Consider the following 27876-nt stretch of genomic DNA (forward strand, 5'->3'; position numbering starts at 1 on the left):
CGAGGGATCCTCCTGTCTCAACCTACCAAATATCTGGGATTATAGGCATGCTACCATGCCCAGCTAGTTTTTTCATTTTTATTTTTTTTGTAGAGATGATGTCTTGCTATCTTGCTCAGGCTCGTCTTGAACTCCTGGACTTAAGCGATTATCCCACATTGGTCTCCCAAAATGCTGGGATTATAGGCATGATCCATATTATTATCATCATTTTACACTTTCTGCCTTATTGAAATTTAGTACTTAGCTTCCATCTATAAAAAGGAAAAATCATAAATATTTAACTTCCATAAAACAGTACTATTTTTAAGACTCATGCAGGTCATCCAAAAAAGTTACCTACTGTAGAGTTATGGGCAAGGTTCTGTTAGATCGTTTGCTCTGAGATGTTGGCAAGATATTTAATTGCTGCCTAATCCCCTAACCCATAAGACAGTGCCCCACAGGTCCTTTAATGAAAATGTTTTTAAGTGTTCTACCAAAGTAATTATGATGAGACCTATTTTATGATAGCACCTAATTATGATAACACCTTAAAAGGGTGTTCTAGGAGTCATCTTCTAATTGAAGCTGATGTCGTCCTGTTAAATGAAGATTTCCCAATGGCAACTGATTAAATGACTAACAGATGATAATGCTGAGCCCCCACCTTAATTATTATTCTCCTATTTACAAGTAATTGAAGAGTATTATGTTAACAAAAAATTGGAAACAATCCAGATATTCATCAGTAAGTGGCCAGTTAAATTATGGGCTATCCTTTTGATGAAATATCATGTAGTTATTCAAAAGAATGAGTACTCTGTGAACTAATATAGAAAGATCTCAGTTATACAGTGTTAAAATATTTTAAAAGATGGGTGTAGAACAAAGTGTGTGTAGAAATGATTCTATGTTCATGCATAAAGAAATTCTGGAAGGATACCTAAGAAATTAATAACAGTATTTACCACTGGCTGGTACACTGTAGGAACTGCATGGATGGGGAACAAGAATGTCAAAGAGAATACCGCTGTATGCTTTTTTATATTTTATAAGATCTTTATCCCTGTGAATATATTACATAGTCAAAAAATCAAACTGAAAAATGCTTAAATCCCTAACATACCACCAAGAACTAATGTGTTATGATGCCAATGTAAGCAATGTTTAGTTTCTTCTCTTCATCACTGGCCTGTAGCCATCTCTCTCTTTCCATACCCAGTCTTTCTGATGTTGCTCTAAATAATCTTGGAGGCTTTTAAGGCTGCTTTGGAAGAGAAGAAAGTGTATGCAGTGAATTTTATAAGCATGATATTTACAACTAGAAGACATTTGAAATAGACAAATGAAATAATAAAGCTTCGTAGTACATTAGCATAGCATTGTATTTTGATTTTACAGTAGCAATTTCATAAAAACGTATCAGTATAGAATTCTGAGTTTGGAACTTTCTCCAGGACAAGGTGTTTTTTAGTACACTGTGTCTAAACATTGGGTATAAAGAAAAGCATAAGGAATGTGTTTAATGAGTAGCATTACTGCAAAAAAAAAAAAAAAATGTAGTCCTACACCAACATGTGGTTCTTCGTATCCTGCAGTTTGCCATCGTCTTCAAAACTCCAAAGTATAAAGATATTAATATTACAAAACCAGCCTCTGTGTTTGTCCAGCTTCGGAGGAAATCTGACTTGGAAACTAGTGAACCAAAACCTTTCCTCTACTATCCTGAAATCAAAGGTAAGTCAGTTGTTTAAAATATTATGCTCATATTTTATTTTATTTTATTTTTGGTTTTTGTTTTGTTTTGTTTTGTTTTGAGACAGAGTCTGACTCTGTTGCCCAGGCTGGAGTGCAATGGTGCAATCATAGCTCACTGCAACTTCGAACTCCTGGCCTCAAACAGTCCTCCTGCCCCAGCATCTCAAATAGCTGGGACTACAGGTGTGCGCCACCATGCCAGGCTAATTTTTTTTTTTTTTTTTTTTTTACTTTTAATAGAAATGAGGACTTCCTGCATTGTCCAGGCTGGCTTTAAACTCCTGGCCTTAAGCAGTCCTCCGGCCTTGGCCTCCCAAAGTGCTGGGATTACAGGCTTGAGCTGCCATGTCTTGCCATTGTGCTTGTTCTGAGAAGAGGACAAGCTAATTAGAAAAGATCAGTTAGTCACCTCCTTTGAACAGCTTTCTAGTAACAGGTCCCTGGATCCATGGTGCTTACTTTTAGAAGAGACAGTAGTATATTATTTTGAGGTCATGGAATTAGTCCAGCTTTTTAAAATAATGTTATTTCCACCAAGCTTATATGAGATTTAGACATTGAGAATTTGTCTTTGAATTTGAGAATCTAACATTTATTGACTAACTCAGAGTTCAAGCAGCTGAGATGAAAAAATCAGGCTTGCTGTTTAGGAGAATCAGCCAGTTAGTCAACCAGCCTCAGGCGGTGGAACAGAAAACTTGGCCAACATGCACTGCAAAACTATGAAAATGAGTAAGGCATCATTCTTTCTCTCACAAAAGATGCTTTAAGAAAGGGCACTCATAGGTTTCTTAAATAGTTATAATGTAAATTATGATTTTAATAAGTACCGAAAGTGAAGCATCCATAAAAATATAAGAGAATGTTGAAGAGAGAGCCCTTGGTCCCTTTATTCTAAAGCAGCCTCCAAAAAGAAGGCTTCGTCAAGGAGATATCATTTGGCCCTCAGCATTTGGGGTATATTTCAGCAGTTGGGTGTTAAACAGAGAAGGAGAGGGTTCTCTAGGTTTAAGTTACTTGAGGAGCTTAAAGAAAGAGGTAAACACAGCCTTTATGCAGAGGGAAAAAGTGTTCTGAGCGCTCGGATGGACATGAAGGCCAATGTGGGTAAGGAAGGCCAGGGCCAGGCTAAACAGGGCTGTGAGTGGCAGCTTAAGAATTTTGCATTAATTCTGGAGAGGGATAGCCAGGCCTGCCTAGGTTTGGAATGATGGCTCTGACTTCTTTATGTCACCACTGAGGGTACCATTTAGGAGGCAGATGATGAGTCAGAAGAGTAATGCAAGAATCCAAGTGAGAAACGGTGCAGTTAGTAAAGGTCCTAGTGCCAGGAATGAAAGGAGATGGTGGACTTAAGAGAGAATGCAGTGATACTGTGATACAGTGATACTGTCAAGAGGGCCTAGAGGTCGGAGGTATAGGAGAGACGGGGAGTCATAGATGGGTCTAAGACTCCCTGACCAGGAAGCTTGTGATGTGGTTGACTTGATGAAAGGAACAAGGGAGCAAAAGTAGATTTGGGTGGGAAAAGAGGGAGCTCAGAGTAAAACATGTTATATTTTAGGTCCCTGTGGGAAAATCAAGTGTAAGTTCTTAGTAGGCAGATCAAAAGGCAGAACTGGAACTCAAGAGAGGACAGGGTGAGAAATTTAGCATTAGAATCATCTCAAAACGAGATATAACAGGCACCAACTGAGTCATTATTCAAAGGTATTTCTTAACCTAGAGTCCACTGACCCCCAAAGAGTCTGTGGATAGAAATGTACTTTGATATCATCAGCTGCTTTTGTAATCCTGTTTTGTATTTTACATACTGAAAACCATGATTCTGAGAAGAGATCCATAGAGTTCACCAGACTGCCGAAGGGGCTGTGGCACAAACAAAATTAGAAATCCCTCAGTTGGAGGGAAGTGAGACTGGGAAGGGAGGTCAGTAAAATGATTGCCACGGGGCACCCAGATCCTTGCTGAGGTTGGAAACCGCAAAGGTGCAGCAGCAACAAGCCACATGGGTGGGTGTTGTCTCCTGTGAGAGCAAGATGTGATAGGTAATCTTTGAAGAGGGCTTTCCTTTCCTAGAATTCGTGCTGCCACAGGAGTGTTTAGAAAACGGTTCTATAAGTTCTTGTTTCTTTTCTGAGGTTGTGGCCTCTCCATTGTTTGGTCAGATTTGTAGTGCACTCTATATCCTGGTGGTTTGAAAACACTGTCAGCACAATAACTTTTCTTTCTTCACATGAGATTTCATACAAAATCCCAGTGTATGGACATGGTAGGCTTTGATTAAAATAGGGGTGAAGGGCCCTGCCAGCTCGGCCTTCCGAGAGGCTGTCCCACCTCTCCTTACTTCCCTATCAGGAGCTGCTGGAGGTCTTTTGAATGCTTCTGCCTACACAAAATGATGTGAAAATCACTGCTTTAATTTAAACACCCTTCTTTAAAAGTAGACACAGAATAAAAATATGGATAATTTTTTTAGACTTTCTGAGGAAAAAAATAGATTTCTTCTCCAGAAATATGTCTTCAAATAATGTCAGTTTTTGCTAACACAGAGAATCATGAAGAAAGAAAACCCAGGTTACCTGTATGTGTATGAACCTAGAAACATTCAAAGCTCAGCTTGGTATCTAGGCTGCCTGTCTCCCTTTCCCAGTGGTATCTATGCTCAGAAAAGTATGTTATAGTGGGGGTATGTTCAGGTGATTACTTTAATGCCTCGTTATCATAGTAGGAACTATCCAATGCAGGGATTAGAGAATGGGGTCACCTGAAAGTTCAAAATTGCACCTGTATGCTTCATGCACCTACCTTCCAGGCTGTCATTGATGAAGAGCTTCATACAATACAAAGTTTAAGAACTGTCTGGAGAAATACTTACCCATTGAGCTCTGAAGGAAAGAATGGACAACATATATATATATGAGGACAACAAATTACTTGATTCTATAGAAACCTTCTGGATTATAAAAACTCAAGATAATAGGACCAAGGAGGAATAATCTGACCAGGCAGTATAACTGGTCAGAAAAGTAGTAGGCCATTTAGCATTAGAGTAAGTAGATAGAAATGGATCCAAACTGTACAACCCAGGGAAACATTGTATACATTTCTCAGAAGTCATTGAACACACTTTCCCTTACCCCCAGTCTCTGTAGTCATTCCCTATCTCATTGCCTAATTTTATGTTCTTCATTATTTTTATCAATATGTAAACCTGTCTTATCTATTTATTTATGGGTCTATTGTCTTCCTACCACCCCGAGTACAAAGAATCTTCTTTAGGTCATAGACCATCTAGAACAGTATAGGTTGCATAGAAAATGCTCATTAAATATCTGTGGACTGACTTATTGATTGACCAGCCAAGCTGCCGTCCTCATCTATAAGGCTAGTAATATGTTGGGGATCATCAGGTAAGACATTATACATAAATATAAAACATTATACAGAACCAGCCCTGAGCTTTGGTCATCAACATTGTACTTCACAAAAAATTATTGGAGATGGTTGGGTCCAGGGGAGACAATTGAAATAATCAAGAGAAGGACGATTGGCAAAGGAGGAAGATAGTTGAGGAACTGCTGTACAAAAGCAAAAAAAATAAAAAAAAATAAAAGAGACCATAATGATTTTTCAGTCTGAAAGATGGAGATTAGGGATAAATAATCTTTAAATTATGAAAGGTATGGCCAAGATAAATGCAGTCACCTTTACTGGTAAACTAAAACCTGAAAAGTGAGAATGAGGTACTTTTAAGGCCCATGCACAGAAATAGGTAGCAAACACTAGGAGATTATCCATATTTGTGAATTGAACTATTATCTAAAGTCATCAACTGTTATGTAAAGTCATTGATTATTAAAGTCACTGGTTATTATTATACAAAGCTATTTTGGAGTGTTTTCAAAAGAATGACAGCCTAACATAATGAAAACATCACTGCACTTTGAGACTGATCTTGACTCCATTGTGACCTCAGATAAGTCACCTAACCCCTCCTAGCTTCAGTTTCCTCTCCTGCAAAAGGAGAACTCATAGTAAGTGGCTGCTTCGGTTCCTTCTAAAATAGGTTGATGTTTCATAGTACATCCCATGGTGCCGTTGTCAAAAGCAGACCGCAAGGATAAATGATCCCTTGAATATGGAGTGTGAAAGTCTCCATATTCAATTCTGTGGAGATTCAAACAGCAGGTTCTTTTATAAAGCTTATGTGGAATGTTCTGTATCAGTTTCTTGTCATTGGAATCTTACTGGCTGTGTTATAATTAATATTTTGCCCTTAAAATTCCCATTTTACAGTGAAATACAGTCAATAAATATCTCTCTGCTTTAAAAGGTAAAATGAATACATAGAAAATACTAACTAGTCTCTTTGCTGGAATCCATGTCAATAGATAACATTTATTTCTGAAGATAAATAAGTTGCCTGCTTCCCTCTTGTGTTTCATATGTCTGCAGTGAACAGTAATGAGTATAGCTGTAAATTAGTTATGATATAATTGATGGGGAAATTATAAATCTGAATCTAAAACATATTTGATAAGGAAGTCAAAGTTTCTCCACTTAAAGGTCATCCCCTTCTAGTGGAAGCATATTTTTCTCAAAATTTGACAACCTTGGTTTTTTTTTTTTCCTGGGAAGTCTGGAGATGCTCAGCTTTTAAACAACTATTAAAGTGTACTTTGTTACCCTACTTTCCCCTGCTTCATCTTTCAACTGCAGTTAGATGATCATGAGATAATCAGTAAACAGAGACCTTCTATCTAGCCCTAAGATGACTGAAACAACCACAGAATTAGAAATAATCGAAGTTCTTTCTGAACATAAGCATGACAAAACTGACATTGAAGAATCAGAAATAGAATAACTGTTAAGGGTTCAGCACTAATCAAAAAAAAGAATACCTCATTGACTGTATTTAATTTGAAAAAACGAAATAAAACCTCCTTAACTGCTCCAGCCCAAAAAAAGAGAAGAAAGGTATATGATAGAAAAAGAAGAGAAAGAAAAGGAAACAGAAAGGAGAAACAAGAACACAGTAACACCACATAGGCAGTAACGGAACTCAAAAGGGCATTGGGGCTGGTGAGAAGCACAGATAGTGAGAAACAGAAAGATGAAAACAAAACAAAAAGAAAAGCAATCAGAAGTCTCAGAGGGCATCACTGTATTGTAGTCAAATAGTGGTCTTAGACTTTTAGCCCCCGTATCTCATCAGTCACCAGAGGTTACAGATCCCTTGGTTACTGTTTTTCTGGCATCCACCCCATTTTTATTATCCTGGTGACCACTAAGGAATGGGCCTCCATCACTTATGTCTGCATTGTCTCTGCCTCTCACTTTAACTCTTTAGTATGTCCCACACACACGTAAAAGATGAACTTCCTAAAATACCATCCCCTACACATTATTTCCCTGTTCAAAAACATTCAGCAGCTTTCTTGCCTGTAAGTTCATTCTCTGAGTGCTCCGCAGTGTTGTCCCAAACAGTTCCATTTCTCAGGAATTCCTTATACAGTCATAGCTTGTTTCTTTATATTTTGCAGATACTGTGATTTTTACAAATTGAAGGTTTGCGGCAATAGTGTCAAGAAAGTCTATTGGTGCCATTTTTCCCACAGCATGTACTCACTTTATGTCTCTGTGTCACATTTTGATAATTCTCTCAATATTTGAAACTTTTCCATGATTGTTATATCCGTTATGGTGATCTGTGAACAGTGATCTTTGATGTTTTGGGGTACCACAAACAGTGTCCATGTAAGATGACAAACTTAATCGATAAATGTTCTGTGTGTTCTGACTGCTCTACTGACTGGCAATTCCTCCATCTCTCTCCCTCTCCTCAGGCTTCCCTATTCCCTATCACACAACCATATGGAAATTAGGCCAATTAATAACCTTACAGTGGCCTCCAAGTGTTCAAGTGAAAGGAAAAGTCACACCTCTCACTTTAAATCAAAAGCCAAAAATGATTAAGCTTAGTGAGGAAGGCATGTCAAAAGCTGAGATAAGCCCAAAGCTAGGCCTCTTGTGCCAGTTAGCCAAGGTTTTAGTGGTCTGAGTAGAAGATCAAACCAGCCACAACTTTCCCTTTTACCAAAGCCTAATCCAGAGAAAGGCCTTAACTCTCTTCAATTCTATGATGGCTTAGAGAGGTGAGGAGGCTGCAGAAAAAAAGTTGGAAGCTAGCAGAGGTTGGTTCATGAGGTTTAAAAAAGAAGCCATCTTGATAACGTAAAAGTGCAAGGTGAAGCAACAAATGCTAACAGAGAAGCTGCAGCAAGTTATCCAGGAGATCTAGTTCAGAAAATTGATGAAGGTGGCCACACCAAACAGATTTTCAGTGTACAAGAAACAACCTTCCATTGGAAGAAGATGCCATCTAGGACTTTCATAACTAGAGAGAAGATGTAGAAATGCCTGGCTTCAAAGCTTTTAAAAACAGGCTGACTCTCAGGAGGTTGAGGTGGGAGGATCACTTGAACACAGAAGGTCGAGGCTGCAGTGAGCTATGATTGCACCACTGCACTCCAGCCTGGGCAACAGAGTGAGACCCTGGCTCAAAAAAAAAAAAAAAAGGCGGACTTTCTCATTAGGAGTTAATGCAGCTGGTGACTTTAAATTGAAGCCAGTGCTCATTTATCATTCTGAAAATCCTAGAGCTCTTAAGAATTATGCCAAATCTTCTCTGCCTTTGCTCTGTAAATGGAACAAGAAAACCTGGATGACAGCACATCTGTCTACAGCATGGTTTACTGAATATTTTTAAACCCACTGTTGAGACCTACTGCTCTGAGAAAAAAGAAAAAAAAAGGATTCCTTTCAAAATAGTAGTGCTCATTGACAATACACCTGGTCACCCAAGAGCTCTGAAGGAGATGTTTTCATGGCTACTAACAGCCGTTCTGCAGCCCATGGATCAAAAAGTAATTTTGACTTTCAGTCTTATTGTTTAAGAAATACATTCTGTAAGGCTGTAGCTGCCGTAGATAGTGATTACTCTGATGAATCTGGGCAAAGTAAATTGAAAACCCTGTGGAAAGGATTTATTGAGCACATTTGTGATTCATGGAAGGAGGTCAAAATATCTACATTAATAAGAATTTGGAAGAAATTGATTCCAGCCCTCATGGGTGACATTGAGGGGTTCAAGGCTTCAGTGAAGGAAGTAACAGCAGATGTGGTGGAAATAGCAAGAGAATGAGAGTGAGAAGTAGAGCCTGAAGATGGGACTGAACTGCTGCTCATGATTTAACTTTCATGGTTGAGGAATTGCTTCTTATGGATGAGCAAAGAAAGTAGTTTCTTGAGATAGAATCTACTCCTGGAGAAGATGCTGTGAACATTCTTGAAATGACAATAATTTAGAATATTCCATAAACTTAGTAAAGCAGCAGCAGTGTTTGAGAGAATTGACCCTAGTGTGGAAAGAAGTTAAAACTGTGGATAAAATGTTATCAAAACAGCATTGTATACTATAGAGAAATCTTTTGTGAAAGGAAGAGTGAATTGACAAACTTCATTGTTGTCTTATTTTTAAAAATTGTCACAACCACCCAGCCTTCAGTAGCCACCACCCTTATCAGTCAGCAGCCATCAACATCGAGGCAAGACCTTCCACCAGTACAAAGATTACAACCTGCTGTAGGCTTAGGTGATCATTAGCCTGTTTTAGCAATAAAGTGTTTTTAATTAAGATATGTACATTGCTTTTTAAGACATAATTCTGTTGCACACTTAATAGCCTATAGTATAGTGTAAACATAATTTTTTTGTGTACTGGGAAACCAAAAACATCATGTGACTTGGTTTGTTGCAGTGATGTGGAATTGAACCTTTCAATATCTCAGAGGCATGCCTGTACTACTTTCACTTCAGCCAAACTTATCTACTCCTGTTCTCAAAAGCACCCTGTGTACATCTTTCCTTCATTATTGTGTTTCCTCCATATCCCCTTCCCAGAACATCTTCCTTTTTCCTCTTCTTATATAAAATTGATTCTGAGAAGCCTTTCCTGAATTTCCCATCCCTCAGTGACCTCCTAAAAGGTTTTCCCCAAACTCCTAGAACACTGATCTGCACCATGAATTTAATGTATGTCCTGTTATAGTGCTGTCTCACTAAGTCTTTCCCCCACTATCTTAAAATTATGTTGGAGGGTTCTTGGCAGCAAAGACATTATGTCATGCTTTTTTTTATTTCCAGCATTTAGCTCATTGTAGATGCATAATAAATGTTAACTTATTAACATGAGTTATTTTGTGTGACCAAGCAAAAGGGTCAATAATTTTTTAATTCAGCATCTTCAGTATCTTTTTGATGGATAATCAAATATTTCACTAGTTTTAACAACACTGGGGACTTAAGAAACTGTTATAGAGTGGATTTGGGTGTGTACTGCTCTGTGGTCTCTCTGGAGCTAACTTTCAGCCTTCATACCCATTGGAATAAATATAACGCTTCTTGAAATTTAGCATCTCTTCCTCTTTGAGTGCTTTCTATTTCCCTTTAAGATGTTTAAAAATACCATTAGAATCAGTGGTCTTTCTGTGGCTAGTGGTGGGACCGAATCAATCTTTTCTCCTCTGGTTTCTCTTCCTTTAAATACAGATAAAGAAGAAGTGCAGAGGAAACGTCAGAAGCTCATGCCCAATTTTTCGGATAGTTTCGGCGGTGGTAGTGGTGCTGGAGCTGGAGGCGGAGGCATGTTTGGTAGTGGCGGTGGAGGAGGGGGCACTGGAAGTACAGGTCCAGGTACAAAAATACTTATTCTTCCTAAAACTTTTTCATATTGGAGAGGGTAGAATTTTCTTTTCTTTGGTTTCTGAGCATGTCTGTGAGTTGAGTGGCTATGATATTATTGAGTATATTAATTAAAATTTCCTGACAAATGTAAATTTATTTTTCAAAGAAATCCATGTTCATTTTATAATATGTAGGTGATCTCAAAAGTCATTAAGAAGAAAAAAAAGTACCCCAAAGCCAGTTATTTAATGAATACCTTCCTAAAGATTTTGGTATATTTCTCTTTTACATTTTTTGACATAGTTGTCTTGTTTTTGTTTGGAAACATTGAAAAGATTTTATATTATCATACTACAATATAGCTATATATTAAACATCTCTATATACTACATTGTAGAAACTTTGAAAATACATAAAATCTGCCATCAAAGGTTAACTACTACTATTTTTATGTATATGTTATAGTATATATTTATAAATTTTACCCTGAATACAGCTGTGATCATCATTATGCATTTTATTTTAATCCATTTATTTGCAATACTATTTTACTATCATTTGCACCATGACTGTGTGTATAGAGTCATATGTGCAACGTTTACCTGAGATGTTAACATAAACATTTCCTCCAGTAATATGAACTTTAAGCATAAATTTTAAGCATCATTTTAATGACTCATTTCCTCAAGTGAACAAACCGTAGTATAACTTACTTACATGTAGTTTCCTGTTTTCTATATAAAATGCTATACTGAACCTCTATCCACCTAACTTTTCACTTATTCCAGATTACTTTTGTAAATTAGAGTCTTTGTAGTAAAATTACTACGTCAGAGGGCATGACATCTAATGCCATCTGTTTTCCCAAAGAGTTGTACCAGTTTATGCTTCCACCAAAAATGCCTAAGAATGAACAGTGGTGGCCATTTTTCCATTGAGGAGTCAGTATGTTTTTCTGTGCTTTGTTTGATTTAGTTTTTTTCCTCAAGGGGTTATTTTAATGTCTTCTACATAGGCAAGTCTGAGTTTGGTTGGTGACCCTCACTAGTAGCCTCTCCCCTTCACATAGGAGTGAAGGCTTTCTCCATTACAACCCCTCCCCAAATCTGGGGTGCTGTCAGAGTTGCCAAAATGTAAACTTTACCAAAGTGGAATTCTGATAGTCCCATGACCCCCACCATGTGTCTTAGTCCCAACAGAAAAACCATGTGTGGGCACAATACTGTCCTGTCACACCAAAGGCTATGCTCACCTGAGAGACAGACACTAAGTTGTGCTGAGTCTTTGTAACAAATATCTTCATGATGTTTCATTTGTTTTACTTGCCGTTTCAGGGTATAGCTTCCCGCACTATGGATTTCCTACTTATGGTGGGATTACCTTCCATCCTGGAACTACTAAATCTAATGCTGGGATGAAGCATGGTAAGTAATGCTTTGTTCTTAATACCAAGAAAGGAAAAAAATAATTAATGCTAAAAAGGGTTTTTAAAATCATTACTTATCACAACAGTATTATCATCTTGACAAATAATTGATGAATGCAAATAAACTAAGAAGATACTTTTCCCAAAAGATATTATTTCCTGTGGCTAGTATAAACTCTATTACTTTTATATATTTTATATATTTACTTTGTAAGTGGCATGAACAGAGGAAAGAAAAGAGCATTGAAAAGAGACAACAGAGACCTGACTATTCAAACGTTTTAAACATCATCAAACTTAATGTATTCTGTCTCTTTTTTTCTCAAATAGTACACTTCTGAAATCATTTTGAGGTTTATAGGATCGGTCTTTTCCCATCAAGTCATCCCGTGAGAAGCTGCAGTTAAACCACGTGTTGATAGTTTATATTACAGGTCCATTCTAGTGTACCCATTGGAAGAAATAATACTATAAAGAAGTCTTCCCATTTATTGAATACCTATTTTTGTGCCAAGTGCTTTTACATGTTTTAACTGTTATCTTCATGACTGCTCTATATGGAAAATAGTATCTCCATTTTGCACACAAAAGGCATCAAAGTTCAGAGATGTTCATACTCACTGAAGGCACACAGAAGTTAGTGGCAGAACAAGAATTTGAAGCAGGTCTCCCGCATAAAAGCTAGATGCTCTCATAGTATCTGTCAGATAACATAGTTGAACCTGAAAGAGGGTGATCAGGAATGGTACACTGGATAACTCCCACACTAAAGAATGTGAGTCGACAACACGTCTTTATGATTTGCTTTGTTCATTAGCATTAGGAAAAAACTGCTCTGCTTTCAAGAACTTTAAAAATTCAGCTTTCCTGCAATTCATAGAAGAGCTTTATTTCATTTTTCTCCTTTACAAATAAGCAAAATGAGATTTAAGATTTTAGAAGTATACTAAAAATGATTTTTAGAAATAGTTTAGAATATCTCCAAAACATGGTATTTATGATATGACCATTTTTAAAAGAATTTTAAATTATTATTTTTCTTTTCCTTTTGCAGCAAACTTGTCTCTTACCTTTATCTGACCTACATTGGAATAGCGATTTATCACTAAATACATTTTACTGAGAAAAATATGATGTTTTTGCATTTATCTTAGGAACCATGGACACTGAATCTAAAAAGGACCCTGAAGGTTGTGACAAAAGTGATGACAAAAACACTGTAAACCTCTTTGGGAAAGTTATTGAAACCACAGAGCAAGATCAGGAGCCCAGCGAGGCCACCGTTGGGAATGGTGAGGTCACTCTAACGTATGCAACAGGAACAAAAGAAGAGAGTGCTGGGGTTCAGGGTAAGTGAGCACACAAATTACGTTCTGTTGGTTGGCTGGGGAGGGGTCAGTCCTAGGTGCAGAAAGATATCTGCTAATCTAAAGATGATACATCAATATCTAGTTTAGTGTACTCTTCAAAGTTCTGTATGCCTTTGGAAAAGCATATGTCAGATCATTTTATTCACACTGGGATTTCCATTTTTGCTCTGTTATCTTTGAATGTAAAGGACAGAAATTTATATGTACATTCTCCAGTCATAATCATGCAGTTTTAGGGTATTGTGAGAGATAATCAACTTCTTTTCTGGCACAGATAAATAGAGAAGTATTTCCACAAGCTTAATAGTCACCCTGTCTAGATTCTGGCTTAACCGTCATACTGAAATAGAACTTTGCCTTAAAATAGGAACTTTTCTTTTTATCTTGTGCCCTCTTTGAAGAAGTAGGATTAGGAGAAAATGTACTTTTGCGTTTACTGTGAACCAATACTTATTAGCATATGTGTCATGATTCTAGGTCATCCTAGATCGTACTAAGAAGACGTCTATAAAAGCAAAGGTAGTAAATATTTAGAGTTGGTGGCCACATGTGGTGTCTATCACATATGCTTTTTTTTCCACCCCTTTAAAAATATATAAGCCATGATTAGCTAGGGAGCTATATGAAAAGCAGGCCATAAACAGGTTTTGGCCCAAAGGTCACAAATGCCATTCCCTGACCTTAATGGAACAAACTTTACAAAAACGTGAGTGGCTCATTGAAAGTCTCTGTTTATGGCAGAGACGTGTGTTTTTTCACACATTGCCTAACAAGCTAATTGTTAGAGATTCCAATGAAGGATTATTTCACCAAGATATTGGTGATTTAAAATCATGGTAAAATCTAACATTGTTTGGAGATTGTTTTCCTTAAAATAACAGATGATTGTCGTTCCCTTAAAATAACACATTTCTAAACTTTTTTCCTCTAACAAATCATACACAGATTCTTTAAGATCAATCTCTAACTATATTTGTCAGTGACCCAGTGTCCAATTCTCTTTTTCTAGTCAACACAATCCAAAAGCATTGAAAGAACATTTTCAACTAAAATGATATGTCAAGGTGTCAGAACACTGATGCTAGTCAGTTTGTCCTTAAGCATGCCATACCCATAAAACAAAAGTAGGAACACTCAACTATGATTGTGGTCATTGCCTTACAGATAACCTCTTTCTAGAGAAGGCTATGCAGCTTGCAAAGAGGCATGCCAATGCCCTTTTTGACTACGCGGTGACAGGAGACGTGAAGATGCTGCTGGCCGTCCAGCGCCATCTCACTGCTGTGCAGGATGAGAATGGGGACAGGTAAGTCAGAACTTTTGCATGATAGGTTGTCCTGGGTAGGGAAGAAGAAGAGCATCGTATAATGCATACTGCCTAGAGATAAAAATAATTGTTCAAATATATTGAGTCCTCTAACTGGAATGATGAAGAAAAATAATGTGTGAATAAGGTTAAGTAACACAATTTGCTGCTCCATCCTGCTGCTGTCATCTGTTGGAATCTGTAGTAGCTGGAGGACTCATCTAAGAGTGAATCTCTCTGGGCAAGAAAACTAAGATATGTGTAGGTAATGGTACTTTTTGAAAAGCCTTGCTTTGTTTATTGAAGTAATATTTGGAGAATTGTTAAGAGTCCTACCAAATCCCTGAAGCATTGTTATCCCAGCTGCATATTTATGACAGTGTACTCAAGAAAAAGCCCAATAAAGGCAGCAACAACAACAGAAAGATTAAGAGGGACTGGTCATTCTTTCCCAGTTACTGGTTTCTTCTCTGCTCCCTCTTCTGATGGTCATCAGTCTGTGACTGTTTCAGACTTTTGTGACTGCTCCAGCCCATATGTGGGAGTCGAACATTCCAAACACCATGCCTTCCATTCCTGCTATTACTGAGATTGTATTTGCAAAGCCACCTGGCTTCTTTCTAAAACAGTTCTCTTAGTCCTTTCATTGAGACTTCTAAAATGATCTCGAAAGCCTATAAAAATAACAAGAGACAGCAGCCTTCACATTCAAGTCAAGTGCCTTATCTAAAACCTTCCTAAAATAGCATCAACATAGAGAAATCCTTTTCTGTGGAAGAGCTCTTGAGTGCTGTGTTTTAGACTTCAGTTTAAAAATTAAACCAAGCACTTTAGGAAAGTAACAACCTCAGGGTTTCAAGCAGAGACACCTTTGTTCTCATTCCTTGCAACGTAACCAAGGATGTGGTATAACCACTGGCCTTGTTATACAGTATGAGAGGAACCAGTACAGCCTTCTTGGTATAAAGCCATGAACAGCAGAATGCTTTTTCAGGGTTAAATAATCCAGTTAGCACTCAGTAGCATACAACCACAAGAAAAAGCAGTTAACCAAGACAGTACAGCAGTGTTTCAAGTGGCATTTCCAGGGACCTGTTAAATTGATAAGTCTAAGAAGATGAGCACATACAGGTTAGAAAGGAAGTGCTGATATCTGAAGGGAGGATTGTTGGAAGGGATACAAGGCGAGGCACATGCAAGTTCCCTCCTAAGACCCAAGCACACTCACTCAAGCCGGCTCTCAGAGAGGCCACAGATTTGGGACCTGGAGAGACCAGAGGATCCTCATAAGAGCATAGGTATAGGGCAGCTTTTGGCCATCACAGCCCAAGTCTCTTGTTTTAATTCAGCTCGTCATATTTGGCTAATAGTTTAAATCCTGTGGCCATTAGTCATCATAGAAAATATAATAAAGAAAAATATATAAAACTTCTGCTATTTGGGGAAATTCCCATAAGGGGGTGAGGATTTGAGGGGGAGGGGGAATGTACTTCTGCTATGAAATGCTGAGCGGCACATGGAAATTTTCGAGCAGTTTTAGAAGTATGACCTTTTTCTTGGTGTATGTGCATCATGTCTATGTCAGAGTTTAGGCCCTTTTCAGAAGTCTTCTTCCAGTATCACATTTCAAGAAGCAATAGTGAAACCCTGAGATCATCCGTTTTAAAATATTTCTCAAGTAGCAAAATCACAATTTAGTTTTTTAGGCTCTTCTGTGCCGGAGTTAATCCCAAGTACGATATACTTGCTATTGCTAAGGAAGAGGCTTGAGTAAAGTGGCACCTGATAGCTTATTTTAGAGAAGATCCAGCCTGTACCTCGTGTCCCAGATGTAGTGCTGCTGCGAGATGCTTTAGTGTGCTCTGCACCTCAATCTGTCCATGCTCTGGAGTGGTCATCTTCTTAGACATTCATCTGAATGTCTTTAGAACAGTGCACATGTATCCCCTATGCAGGATTGCTTAAGGGATTAAGAGATGGCTTTGGAGTAAGACAGGCCTGGGCTTGAATCCCAGCTTCACCACGTATTGGCCTTGACTAAGTTATATGACGCCTGCAAGTCTCAGTTTCATTAGCTGAAAAGTGAAGATAATATTACCTAACTCATAGGATTATTGTTATAGTAAAAAGACAATATATATCAAATGCTTAGCATAGTCTGGTAAATCAAAGCTCCCAACAAATAGTAGCCACTGGTAAAATGATTGTTATTGTTATTGTTTTGAATTTTAATAGTATGTTTTTTAATAATTAAAAGAATTATGCTCCTGTGAGTGACTTTGACACCACCAGTATGTTCAGCCTCATTAGCGTAAGCTCTTAAGTTCCTTCTATCATTCTTATTTTTGTGCCTCTACTGCATGCTAGGGCTGTAAGGCTGACTCAGACAGAACCTGCCCCAGAGATGACAGGACAGAGAACGAGAAAAATGTGTAGAAAACTGCAGTTGCATAACCAAGCAATAAATTTGAGAGGGACAACTTGCTCCACCTAGGAGGTTAGGAAAGTATTCTCTGAGGATGTCAGGTTTGAACTGGAATATAAAGGATGGAGTAGGCACTGTTCAGGCAGAAGAAAGGAGCAAAAACATTCCAGGCAGAGGGAATATTTGCCGGAATGTTTGCAGGAGTGGTGGGAAATACAATCGCTTTGTTTCTTCACAAGTTTACTGCAAGAATTTTCTTCCAGTAGTTAAAAGCTTCACTCCATTCTTCCCTCTTGGGATCTGGAAAGATCTTTAAAAAACCACCACACTGTATTTTGGAGGAGGGCAGCAGGGCTAGGTGAGGTAACTAAGTTTTTCTGAACAATTCCTAGTGCCAGGCATTCATTTTACATAGAATCTGTGTGTCAGGAAAAGTCAGGGGGAAAGGTAGAGAAGAAAACCGCCCAAAGCCATGGTATAGAGGCAGAATTGGGATTTAAGCTTAGGTCTTTCTGGGCTGGAAGCCTCAGTGTGTTTATACGTCAAGGGGTCAGACCTGAATGCTCCCAGAGGCCAGGAAGGTACCACAAATAACGTAGCAGCCTTGGGTAGGCAGTTGGGAGGGACCAGTCCTCTGGAGACAGCATCCCACCTCAGATTCAATGCATTTTATAGATTCAAAACATTTTAGGGCCAAATAAAACTAGGTATGAGAGCAGATTCCATCCTTGAGTCTAATCACATCTTGGGAATCTTTTCTTTTTCATTAACATTTTAGTTAATTATTGCCACTGTGTTTTCATTCCAGTGTCTTACACTTAGCAATCATCCACCTTCATTCTCAACTTGTGAGGGATCTACTAGAAGTCACATCTGGTTTGATTTCTGATGACATTATCAACATGAGAAATGATCTGTACCAGGTAAGCAGAAATCTCAAGAAAACAACTGAAGAAAAATCTGTAGTTTACTTTTTCTTCTGTTATGTTTGGATGCATGTTATTTTTAGTAATGTTAACAGTAGCAAAAACAAAAACAAACCTTTGTAGGTAATATCTAAAATCCCATTAGTTGAGAATGTTACTTTATGATGTAGGATCCTTTGATCTGTGGGTATAACAGCCATCAAGCCACAATGAAATTCAGCATCCCGCTGGGGGAAGGCAAACTTTAAACTTTAGAAATCAAACAGTTTTTTCATTTAAGAGGGAGAAACTAAAGTAAAAATGTCACATCTGTCAAGAAAAATAAAGTTAAAAAAAGTTTGAAAAGCCAGTAATTTATAATAATTTTGAAGTCTACTGAAACATACCTTGACAACATCCAGATTCAATGTATATCAAATAAAGCATTCTGAAATCACCACACAGAAAGGTTAAAAGTTTGCTTGAGGAGGAAAAGGTGTCTTTCAAAAGCGGAAAGACAGCTCCAAGTGAGGAAAAGTGGGAACACCAGAGTTTTGCCCAAATCAGGTTTTCTTAGGAATTAATTAGGTGGGCTGAAAATACAAGTTGAGGAACTGTTTTTTCCAGAGGTCTTCCAACACTGCAAAGGGAGAGTTAGCTGGAGACACAGCGAGGCCCTTTGATGGGCATATGCAGAATTCAGGGAGAGGCAAGGAGCCTGGGAGCCACTTCGGCAGAAGCAGAGCTTGGACGTTGGTGATGGGAGCCCAGTGACCCCAGCCAGCCTTTCTGGCTGAGCGACTGCACTGGCATGAAGCCAAGATGGGGTTCGGCTCCTGAGGTTTCCTCCTTCCTGCCCCTGATTGCTTTTCCCACCTCACTGTCTTTCCCCTACTCCCACCAGTCTGCTGTATGGGGCTCCTGCCCTTGCCCACTTCTTATCTTTCCATTTGTCTCCTTCCCTTCATCGACCCGAAGCATCTTCCTCATCCTCCTTGGAGAGATGGTTTGCTGGTTCACGTGTATCTCTCACTCCAAAACTAAGGCCAAAATCCTGTGTAATTATTTACTTAGTAAAGATATTTGTTCCTGCTCTCTCAGTTTTTATAGCAGTGATGTGAATCATTTCTATTTCCTCACTTTAAAGGAAAATGCTTTTATTATTTTAAAGAAAATTAATTAAAACTTCATTTTCTTTAAAGGAAATTAAAATATTTATTTTCTTATTTTTATTTCCATTCTTTAAAATGTGCTTTAGGCTGGGTGCGGTGGCTCACACCTATAATCCCAGCACTTTGGGAGGCCGAGGCAGGCGGATCGTGAGATCAGGAGATCGAGATCATCCTGGCTAACATGGTGAAACACCGTCTCTACTAAAAATACAAAAAAAAAAAAAAAAATTAGCCAGGCATGGTGGCAGGCGCCTGTAGTCCCAGCTACTTGGGAGGCTGAGGCAGGAGAATGGTGTGAACCTGGAGGCTGAGCTTGCAATGAGGCGAGATCGCGCCACTGCACTCCAGCCTGGGTGACAGAGTGACGCTCTGTCTCAAAAAAAAAAAAAAAGTGTGCTTTAAAGTGCATTTAAAGCAAAACTACTAAAACGTTTACATGTGGCTCTTAATAGTTTTTACCTGTGACTAGGTAAAAATGAATAGGTTTCCTGATAGGGGAAAATGACTATTTTTCATTCAATATAAGTCACCATTAGGCTTCTTCACTGGCTCTTGTGCTTCATGTCAAAGGAAAAGTAAAGTTAGTGACTCTTCACTACCTGTTAATATAAAATAACTAGTATGAAGTGTGATTGTAGATTTACATTTAAAGGATGTCTTCTTGAAACTTTCATACCGTTTTGGGGTCATTGGTATCCGTAAGGTCATTTTGCCTGTAAAGCTTGATTCTCGCAGACTTTTGGCTGATTGTTCCTTGTAGTCATCACAAATCTATGAATAAAACTAGGAATGGGACATTGTAGCTTGTCAGTCCTCTTTTCAAACCCTGCTTAACAGTCATATTCAAGGAATTACTTATTTTATGTTTATAAATAGGATCTGCAAAGGACACAGCACAACAGGATTAGTAGCTGTGGTTTTTTTTTGGAGACAGAGTCTCGCTCTGTCACCCAGACTGGAATGCAGTGGCGCGATCTCGGCTCACTGCAACCTCCGCCTCCCAGGTTCAAGCGATTCTTCTGCCTCAGCCTCCTGAGTAGCTGGGATTACAGGCGTGCACCACCACACCCAGCTAATTTTTGTATTTTTAGTAGAGACGGGGTTTCACCATGTTGGTCTGGCTGGTCTTGAACTCCTGATCTTGTAATCTGCCAGCCTTGGCCTCCCAAAGTGCTGGGATTACAGGCATGAGCCACTGCGTCTGGCCAGTAGCTGTGATTTTTTTTTTTTATCCTAAACTCTTTACTGTATCATTTGGTTACATATGTTGAGACTCTCCAGTGTGTTAGAGACAAAAACCCTGAAACCACCACCATTGATACTTCTATCCCTTCTGATTTGGGGACTCTAAGAAGACTATACGTCCATTTTTCCCCCACCTTACCACCAGTCTCATTAATGGGCAGTGATTCTGGCCTCGCTAGTATGCCTTCTAGGTGTCAAACACACACCCAGTGGCAACTTTGATTTGAGAATTAGAAACTGCTAAGATTTGAACTCTTGATTATCTGTTGTAAAGGTTCTCTAGTAACTATTCTTAATGGAAAATGATACAGTTCTCTAAATAATTTGGATTATTTGACAGTTAAGCATTCTTCCCAAATACCTTTCACTAATCTAAGTACATTTCTGTGACCATCTGTCATGATCAAATTCCTCTCCCCACCCACCCTCTAGAAACACACTCAAAATAGTCCAAGTGCACAGAGTTAGGATTTTTTATGAAAATATTCTCTTTAAGCCTTTTTCTCCTCTCATTCTCCTTCCCCCAACATAGACAACCACTCTATCGTGTTTGGTATGGATTGTTTTATTTGTGTATGTTCCCATAAAACATTATTGGAGGGTTTTATGTATTTTTATGTTTTTAATTATTATACATATCATGTATATTCATAGTTTTAAAAATGGTACAGAAGAATCTACATTGGAAAATCAAAGTTGCCCACCCTGACAATGCCCAGGTCTGCTAGCACAAATGTCACTATTGTGTTTATAGGTAGTTTTTCAAGTACTGGATACAAATGTACATATACTTGAAATACATAGATATTTTCATATACTCTCACATACAATCCACATTATATTAAATGTACTTCTCTTGCCTTGCATTAACCTTTAAAATTTTTTTAATTTAATTTAATTATAGATTCAAAGGAGGTTACAAAAACGTACTAGGAAGTCCTAGTATTTACTGCAAGGAAACCAGAGGTCTCTTCACCCAGTTTCCCCCAATGGTAACATCCTGCATAACCTCAGAACAGTGTCAAAACCTGGAAATAGACGTTGATACAATCCACAGATCTTAATCAGATTTCACCAGTTTTACACACACTTGTGTGTATCTGTATAGTTCTTTGTGCATATATTTTTTAAATGCCTAAGTGGCATTGTGCTACATGTTACTGTACTTCTGCCTTCACTGCTTATCCACACAGTTCTACATATAGCTAGTTTGTTGTTTCAGCTCCTGAAGAGAATCTAGTATGGGTCTTCCGCCTATAACATCCTTGTTTCCTAGTAGTAGACATTTAACCAACTTCTAACTTCCTACCTAAGTAGATAATACTGCAGTGACTGTCCTCACTTATGTCCTCTTGTGGATTTGTGTCAGAATTTCACCCAGATACATCTGCAAGAGTTGGGTTGCTGGGACATTTGTATATTTGGCTTTCCAGAATGTCTGTGTAAGTCCCCATGCCCACAGCCATAGCATGAAGGTATAATTGTTTAAGATATAATCCTTGGATTTAAGATCTAGAGGTTTATATCATGGAAAACCATTGATTGGACTGTGGAAGAAAATATTTTTAAAAAAAACCTCTCTGACTCATAAGATATTTTTTAATTAAATTCAAGCTACAGATAATTTCTAATTCCTGAATGGTATACTATCTTATAATTTCAGATCCTTTTTTCACAATCTCATTCTCTTTCCTTTTCCCATCTCGCCAAGTAGCATTTCAGAAAACACAGATTAGTAAACACAGTTTCTATTGACTTGTTTTTGAGAAGAAGGCTCTTGGCAACAATATCTAAAGTTTTGAGGACATCACTTCATTTCAGGCCAGGATGATAGTCCTAGAAAATGAAAGAAATAAGGGCGAGTAATAATTTGGCAAAAAAAAAGGGTCTTGGTCTGATATAGTAAATAATCACTGTAGTTGAGATTTAGACGACCCTCCCATCATTCATCCTGCCAGTTATCATGTGCTGTGGTCACCTACACAGCTAGGAGGTTGGTGGCTCACCTGCTGCTGTAGCCAGTAACTGCTCAATGAAAAGGGAGTTTTAGGCGAATTGTCACAAGACTGGCTGGATGTCATAGTTAGGCTCCTGTGAAATAAACTGATTTGTGTAAAGATACACTGCTGTTCTCTGTCAGTGAACTCAGTTATTTGAAAGATACGTTTGTGATTGTATTTGTCTTACTCATTTTTGAAAACACACAGTTTGCAAAACATCTTATTTGCATTCACCGAAGTAATACCTTGTGGGCAGGATAGTCAAATGGACTATTTAAGTACCTATTAGGTATCAGCAGCTCACCTTTTTTATTCATCTGAGCCCCCTTGGTGAGATACTTGTATTATCCTGGTTATGTTATTTAGAATCTTATAATACCTTTTATGAAATGGGTGTAGGAAAGCTATATTGACTGGTCTCAGGAGCCAGTCCATGGGACAGTATTTTTTAATTTAGTAAATTTAGTTTCCATGTCAGCATAGAATCATGGCACTTTTGTTAATTGGTTTCTATTGAGTACTTTATTTAAATTTCTTCAGTGAAAACATAGCCTTAATTTGATTTGTTAATATAAAATTATCAGCTGGAGGTAACTCCTACCAGATATTTAAGAAAACTAAATTTACTACTAGGTGTGCTCAAAATCAACAATCAGTGGGTTGTAGTGAGAAATAAGAAGCTATTAAGACTTGTAAATGTGAAAATAACCCACCACAGAAAAAATTGTAAGTATACGAAGTGATGGATTTGTAACTTAGCCTGATTTAATCATTTTATGTTGTAAACTTAGATTAAAACATCACATTGTACCTCATAAATATATACAATTACTATTTGTCAATTAAATTTAAGATAAATAAGAATTTTAAAACATGAATTATTGAATGGCTAAGTGTTAGTACAGTATATGTACTTCATTAGCATATAGTATGGAACAGGATAACTTGGGTGCCAAGGTCAGAAGTTAATCTGGGAATGAGAAATATTCCTGCAGTATGGCCCCACCTATTGCAGTAACAGCTACCAAGCTGTGAGTTGTAAGTGTTCACTGCTGACCAGTGAATCTCCTGCCCTTTCACTTTCCAGACGCCCTTGCACTTGGCAGTGATCACTAAGCAGGAAGATGTGGTGGAGGATTTGCTGAGGGCTGGGGCCGACCTGAGCCTTCTGGACCGCTTGGGTAACTCTGTTTTGCACCTAGCTGCCAAAGAAGGACATGATAAAGTTCTCAGTATCTTACTCAAGCACAAAAAGGCAGCACTACTTCTTGACCACCCCAACGGGGACGGTAAGAGACAATCACACATCATTGGTGTAACTTTCTCCACCTTCTAAATATCTACTAGGTATTTGATAAACGTGTGTTATTTGATTTACACCCAAAAGTGCTTTCCTTAGTCACCTGGAGTTCATCATCTCTTTTGGGCATTTCTGTTGCTCACCAAAGCTAATTTTTTTAAAGATGATTTGGAATAGTTAGTAGGAGGAGAAAGCAGAGGCCTGAGTAAAGATTCATCTTGAAGTACACAAAGCGTCGTTTATTCAGAGAATGTTTATTTATGTTCATGTCTCCTGAGAACATAATAGGAGACTGTGGGTCTTCAAAGCAGAACAATAGACTTATAGTATCTTTACTGTCCCTCCCCATGATTCAGTTTTTGCCATTTCCTTCAGCTTCACAAGGGCCATCTTGTGAGTTAGCCATCCCATCCTGTGACTGTCCCTTTGCTTGGACTCTAGGTCTGAATGCCATTCATCTAGCCATGATGAGCAATAGCCTGCCATGTTTGCTGCTGCTGGTGGCCGCTGGGGCCGACGTCAATGCTCAGGAGCAGAAGTCCGGGCGCACAGCACTGCACCTGGCTGTGGAGCACGACAACATCTCATTGGCAGGCTGCCTGCTCCTGGAGGTGAAGGGCACACTTACTTGCTTTTGCATTAAATTTCTGAGGGAGATTTAAGGAAATCTTTTCAAAGAATGAAGTCAGTAGCTGCTGTTCTCCCTTACAATCAGCTCTATTTATTTAACATTTATGGAGGGCTTCAGAGTAGCACCTTTAGACATTCCCCCAACCCCCTTGCTTGGCATCTCTAACTGGGGATTTCTTCAATGACAGAGCCAGCCCAAAGTAGCAATTGGGCTAGTAATAGGACCCAAGGAGCCATGTACACTGGGAGGTGGGGACAAAAGGGCAAAAGAACCTTCCACTAACGCTTTCTTGTGTGGGCTGGATTGTAGGGTGATGCCCATGTGGACAGTACTACCTACGATGGAACCACACCCCTGCATATAGCAGCTGGGAGAGGGTCCACCAGGCTGGCAGCTCTTCTCAAAGCAGCAGGTAAGATGGTGATCTGGTGGTCATTAATGAAAAATGTTACCAGGAATGCAAACCCAACTTCAATAGAGCAGTCATGTTGCCTTCTTTAAGCCACAGACCTACTGCTGAAAAACAAGGGTAAATAAAAATTATATGGCAAATCACATTTTATCTGCCATAAGGCACTGTTTGGACTAGTAATCTTGGGCTTTACCCTGATAGTCATTTTAGTTTTTACTTTCTGATTCATCTGTTTGTTTGGGGTTTGATTGTTTAGATTGACTCCCATGACAAAGGGTCTTTTCAAAGTAGAGTTTGATTCCTTATAGAATTCTGAGTGGTATCAGTCTCAGATCATATCAGAAGGCCCCAGAAGAAAAAGATTATTGGTATAAGAAATCATTTAAAGACTTCATTTTGAAAGAAATATCTCTTAGAAATTGAAGTGTAGGAAAAAGAAAATGGGCCATGTATTAAGACCCATTATGTGGAAGGCACTAAAAATGGCTAGCACTTATTGACCTTTCTGTGTACCAGGCACTGTGATATGCACTTTATGTGCACAGTCTCATTTAATGCCCAATCACCCCTTGTGACAAATACCATTATTCCCCATCTTAGAGTCAAGGAAACAGACTAGAGAGACTACCAGATCCCATTTCAGGGTTCCAGTAAGTGACAGAGCTATGAATCACACTTTGGCAGTGTGAACTTCAAGACTTTATTCTCTGTACTATGTTTCTCTCTCCTATTTTGCTCATAGGTTTGCAGATGTTATTCCATTTAATTCTCTAGTCCTGTGAAGTATAGAAAATTATCCATGCTGATCTTTGAATCTCCAGTGCCTTGCATATTTAGAACCTCAAAATATGTGTAATGAAATTGGCATCTGAAGCCTGCCCTGACATATCTGATATACTTTAGAGGCTTTTTTTTTTTTTTAACTTAGAAGGTAAATGCTTCATAAATTCAAGAAAACAAAGCAAAAGACATAGGAACTTTTTCTTTGGGACACCATATTTTTCTTTTCTCTTTTGTTAAATAGAACTTTTTCTTGAACAAGAAACTCTGATTGCAGTGGGTATTAATAGTTTTAGAAGATACTGATTAATTAAATGCCTTCCAACAAGAAGCTATAACCAGCCAGATGTGATGGCTCACACCTGTAATCCCAGCACTTTGAGAGGCTGAGGTGGGAGGATCACTTGCACTAGGAGTGTGAGACCAACCAGGGCAACATTGTAAGACCTCATCTCCATTAAAAAATTTAAAAAGTAGCCAGGCATGGTGGCATGTGCCTATAGTCCCAGCTAGTTTGGAGGCCGAGGTAGAAGTATCGCTTGAGCCTGGGAGTTCAAGGGTGCAGTGAGCTACAGTTTCACCACTGCACTCCAGCCTGAGCTATAGAATAAGACCCTGTCTCAAAAAAAAAAAAAAAAAAAGAAAAGAAAAAGAAAGAAACTATAACCCTTTTAAAAATGCTTTATATTGAATTCTCAGAAATCCCATGAAAGGAAAAGCAAGTAACAGTTTCTCTGATATATAAATGAAGAAACTCAGATGAAAAACCAAGTCCTAATCTTAATGTCATGGAAAAGGTCAGTTAAGTCTGAGTGTGGTGGCTCACACCTGTAATCCCAGCACTTTGGGAGGCCAGAGTGGGTGGATCACCGGAGACTGGCAGTTCGAGACTCACCTGGCCAACATGACGAAACCCCATCTCTACTAAAAATACAAAAATTAGCTAGGCGTGGTGGCATGCATCTGTAATCCCAGCTACTCAGAAGGCTGAGGAAGGAGAATAACTTGAGCCCTGGAGGCTGCGGTTGCAGTGAGCTGAGACTATGCCATTGCACTCCAGCCTGGGCAACAGAGCAAGACTCCATCTCAAAAAAAAAAAAAAAAGCGTCAGTTAAGAGATAGCTCATCCCTCCACACTTTGGTCCTGTAAATTGTTCATCTTAATTTCTCCATGGATTACATTTATTGCCTCATAGATCAGGCCAGAACTGGGAGAATAAAATCAAGAAACAGCATGAAGATCCTTCTTTGTTTCCCATTAAGTACTCCTCTATTATTGATATTGACCCATCTGATGTTCTCCCAGCAAGATAAAAACAAGTTCCTCCCTCAAAAATGGCATCATTAGACATCAAGCTAAACACTCATAAAAATCATCTAAGCCTCTGAGAAGTAACTCTAGCTCTAGTCTTTGAGTTACTTTGGTGTTTTGTTTATTTGTTTGTTGTTTTTGTTTTTGCTGGATGCTAAAGAGCAGACTACATTTCCCAAAATATTTCAATAATTATACATCCTAGCAGGTTTGTTTATTTAAAGATCAGAACCCTGGCATTGCTGTACCCAGCAATGAAACTGGCCATGCTGTCACTAGACATCAAGCATCTTTGCTCTTTTGAGTGTCCAAGAAAAGGGGCTGAGAAATACACATTGTCACGCATAAATTTGAACAGTTAGGACCCTAATCCTGAGGGTGCACCCTAGTGGCTGTAATCATGCTGTCCATCAGCCCTAAGATTAAAGATGCACTATTCAGTTGAGAAATATCCTGTAGAGTTAAATGTGAAAGAATATTTGAAGTCTTTTTTTTTTCAATAGTATCTTTGGCTATTTCAGGTGTCATAAGACACTTTAACAATCAAAGTAAATTACAATTTTAAAATAATTTCTCTGGATATTCCAGTAGAAATGTTTTATGATTTAAAAATTATCCAGGAGATTGCCTCAAGCTGCTACATTGCTTTGCCTTTGGGAATCTGACTTTTGCAGGCAGTTGGAAGTTGACAAGATCTGGGTTTACCTAATGCTGTGTAATCTAACTTCGCAGGAGCGGATCCCCTGGTGGAGAACTTTGAGCCTCTCTATGACCTGGATGACTCTTGGGAAAATGCAGGAGAGGATGAAGGAGTTGTGCCTGGAACCACGCCTCTAGATATGGCTACCAGCTGGCAGGTGAGTGCTGCTCCATCTGTCTGATGGCTGCCCCTGAGGGAGTCAGAGGTTCAGGAATGTAAGAACAGATGGTCTTCCTGGTGCTTTATTCCCCAAAGAACATGCCTTTTATTTTTAAGAAAGTCTGTTTGTCAGAGACCATTTTTATCTTGAAAAACCCTATCCATGAAAGATCTAGGTCAGCCGAGTTCTAAGTATGAAAGTGTATGCCTAATCAGATCAGAGTAGAGATGTGAGAAAAGGTTAG

At 38.5% G+C, this 27876-nt stretch overlaps 1 protein-coding gene across 3 annotated transcripts in view; it reads left to right on the forward strand.

Annotated features, from left to right (window-relative positions):
- NFKB1 (nuclear factor kappa B subunit 1) overlaps positions 1-27876 on the forward strand; it is a 115605-nt gene that overhangs the window by 81347 nt on the left and 6382 nt on the right. For all 3 annotated transcript variants that reach the window (XM_019025812.4, XM_031010114.3, XM_055385418.2), the window contains 10 exons: positions 1581-1719; positions 10354-10497; positions 11823-11912; positions 13069-13263; positions 14449-14590; positions 17824-17938; positions 23425-23626; positions 24079-24248; positions 24578-24680; positions 27505-27629. In XM_019025812.4, coding sequence (XP_018881357.1) covers positions 1581-1719; positions 10354-10497; positions 11823-11912; positions 13069-13263; positions 14449-14590; positions 17824-17938; positions 23425-23626; positions 24079-24248; positions 24578-24680; positions 27505-27629 — 1425 coding nt within the window. The remainder of the gene's footprint in view (positions 1-1580; positions 1720-10353; positions 10498-11822; positions 11913-13068; positions 13264-14448; positions 14591-17823; positions 17939-23424; positions 23627-24078; positions 24249-24577; positions 24681-27504; positions 27630-27876) is intronic.

This window comes from Gorilla gorilla, chromosome 3 (assembly GCF_029281585.2).
Source record: "Gorilla gorilla gorilla isolate KB3781 chromosome 3, NHGRI_mGorGor1-v2.1_pri, whole genome shotgun sequence".
In the NCBI taxonomy this organism is placed as follows: domain Eukaryota; kingdom Metazoa; phylum Chordata; class Mammalia; order Primates; family Hominidae; genus Gorilla; species Gorilla gorilla.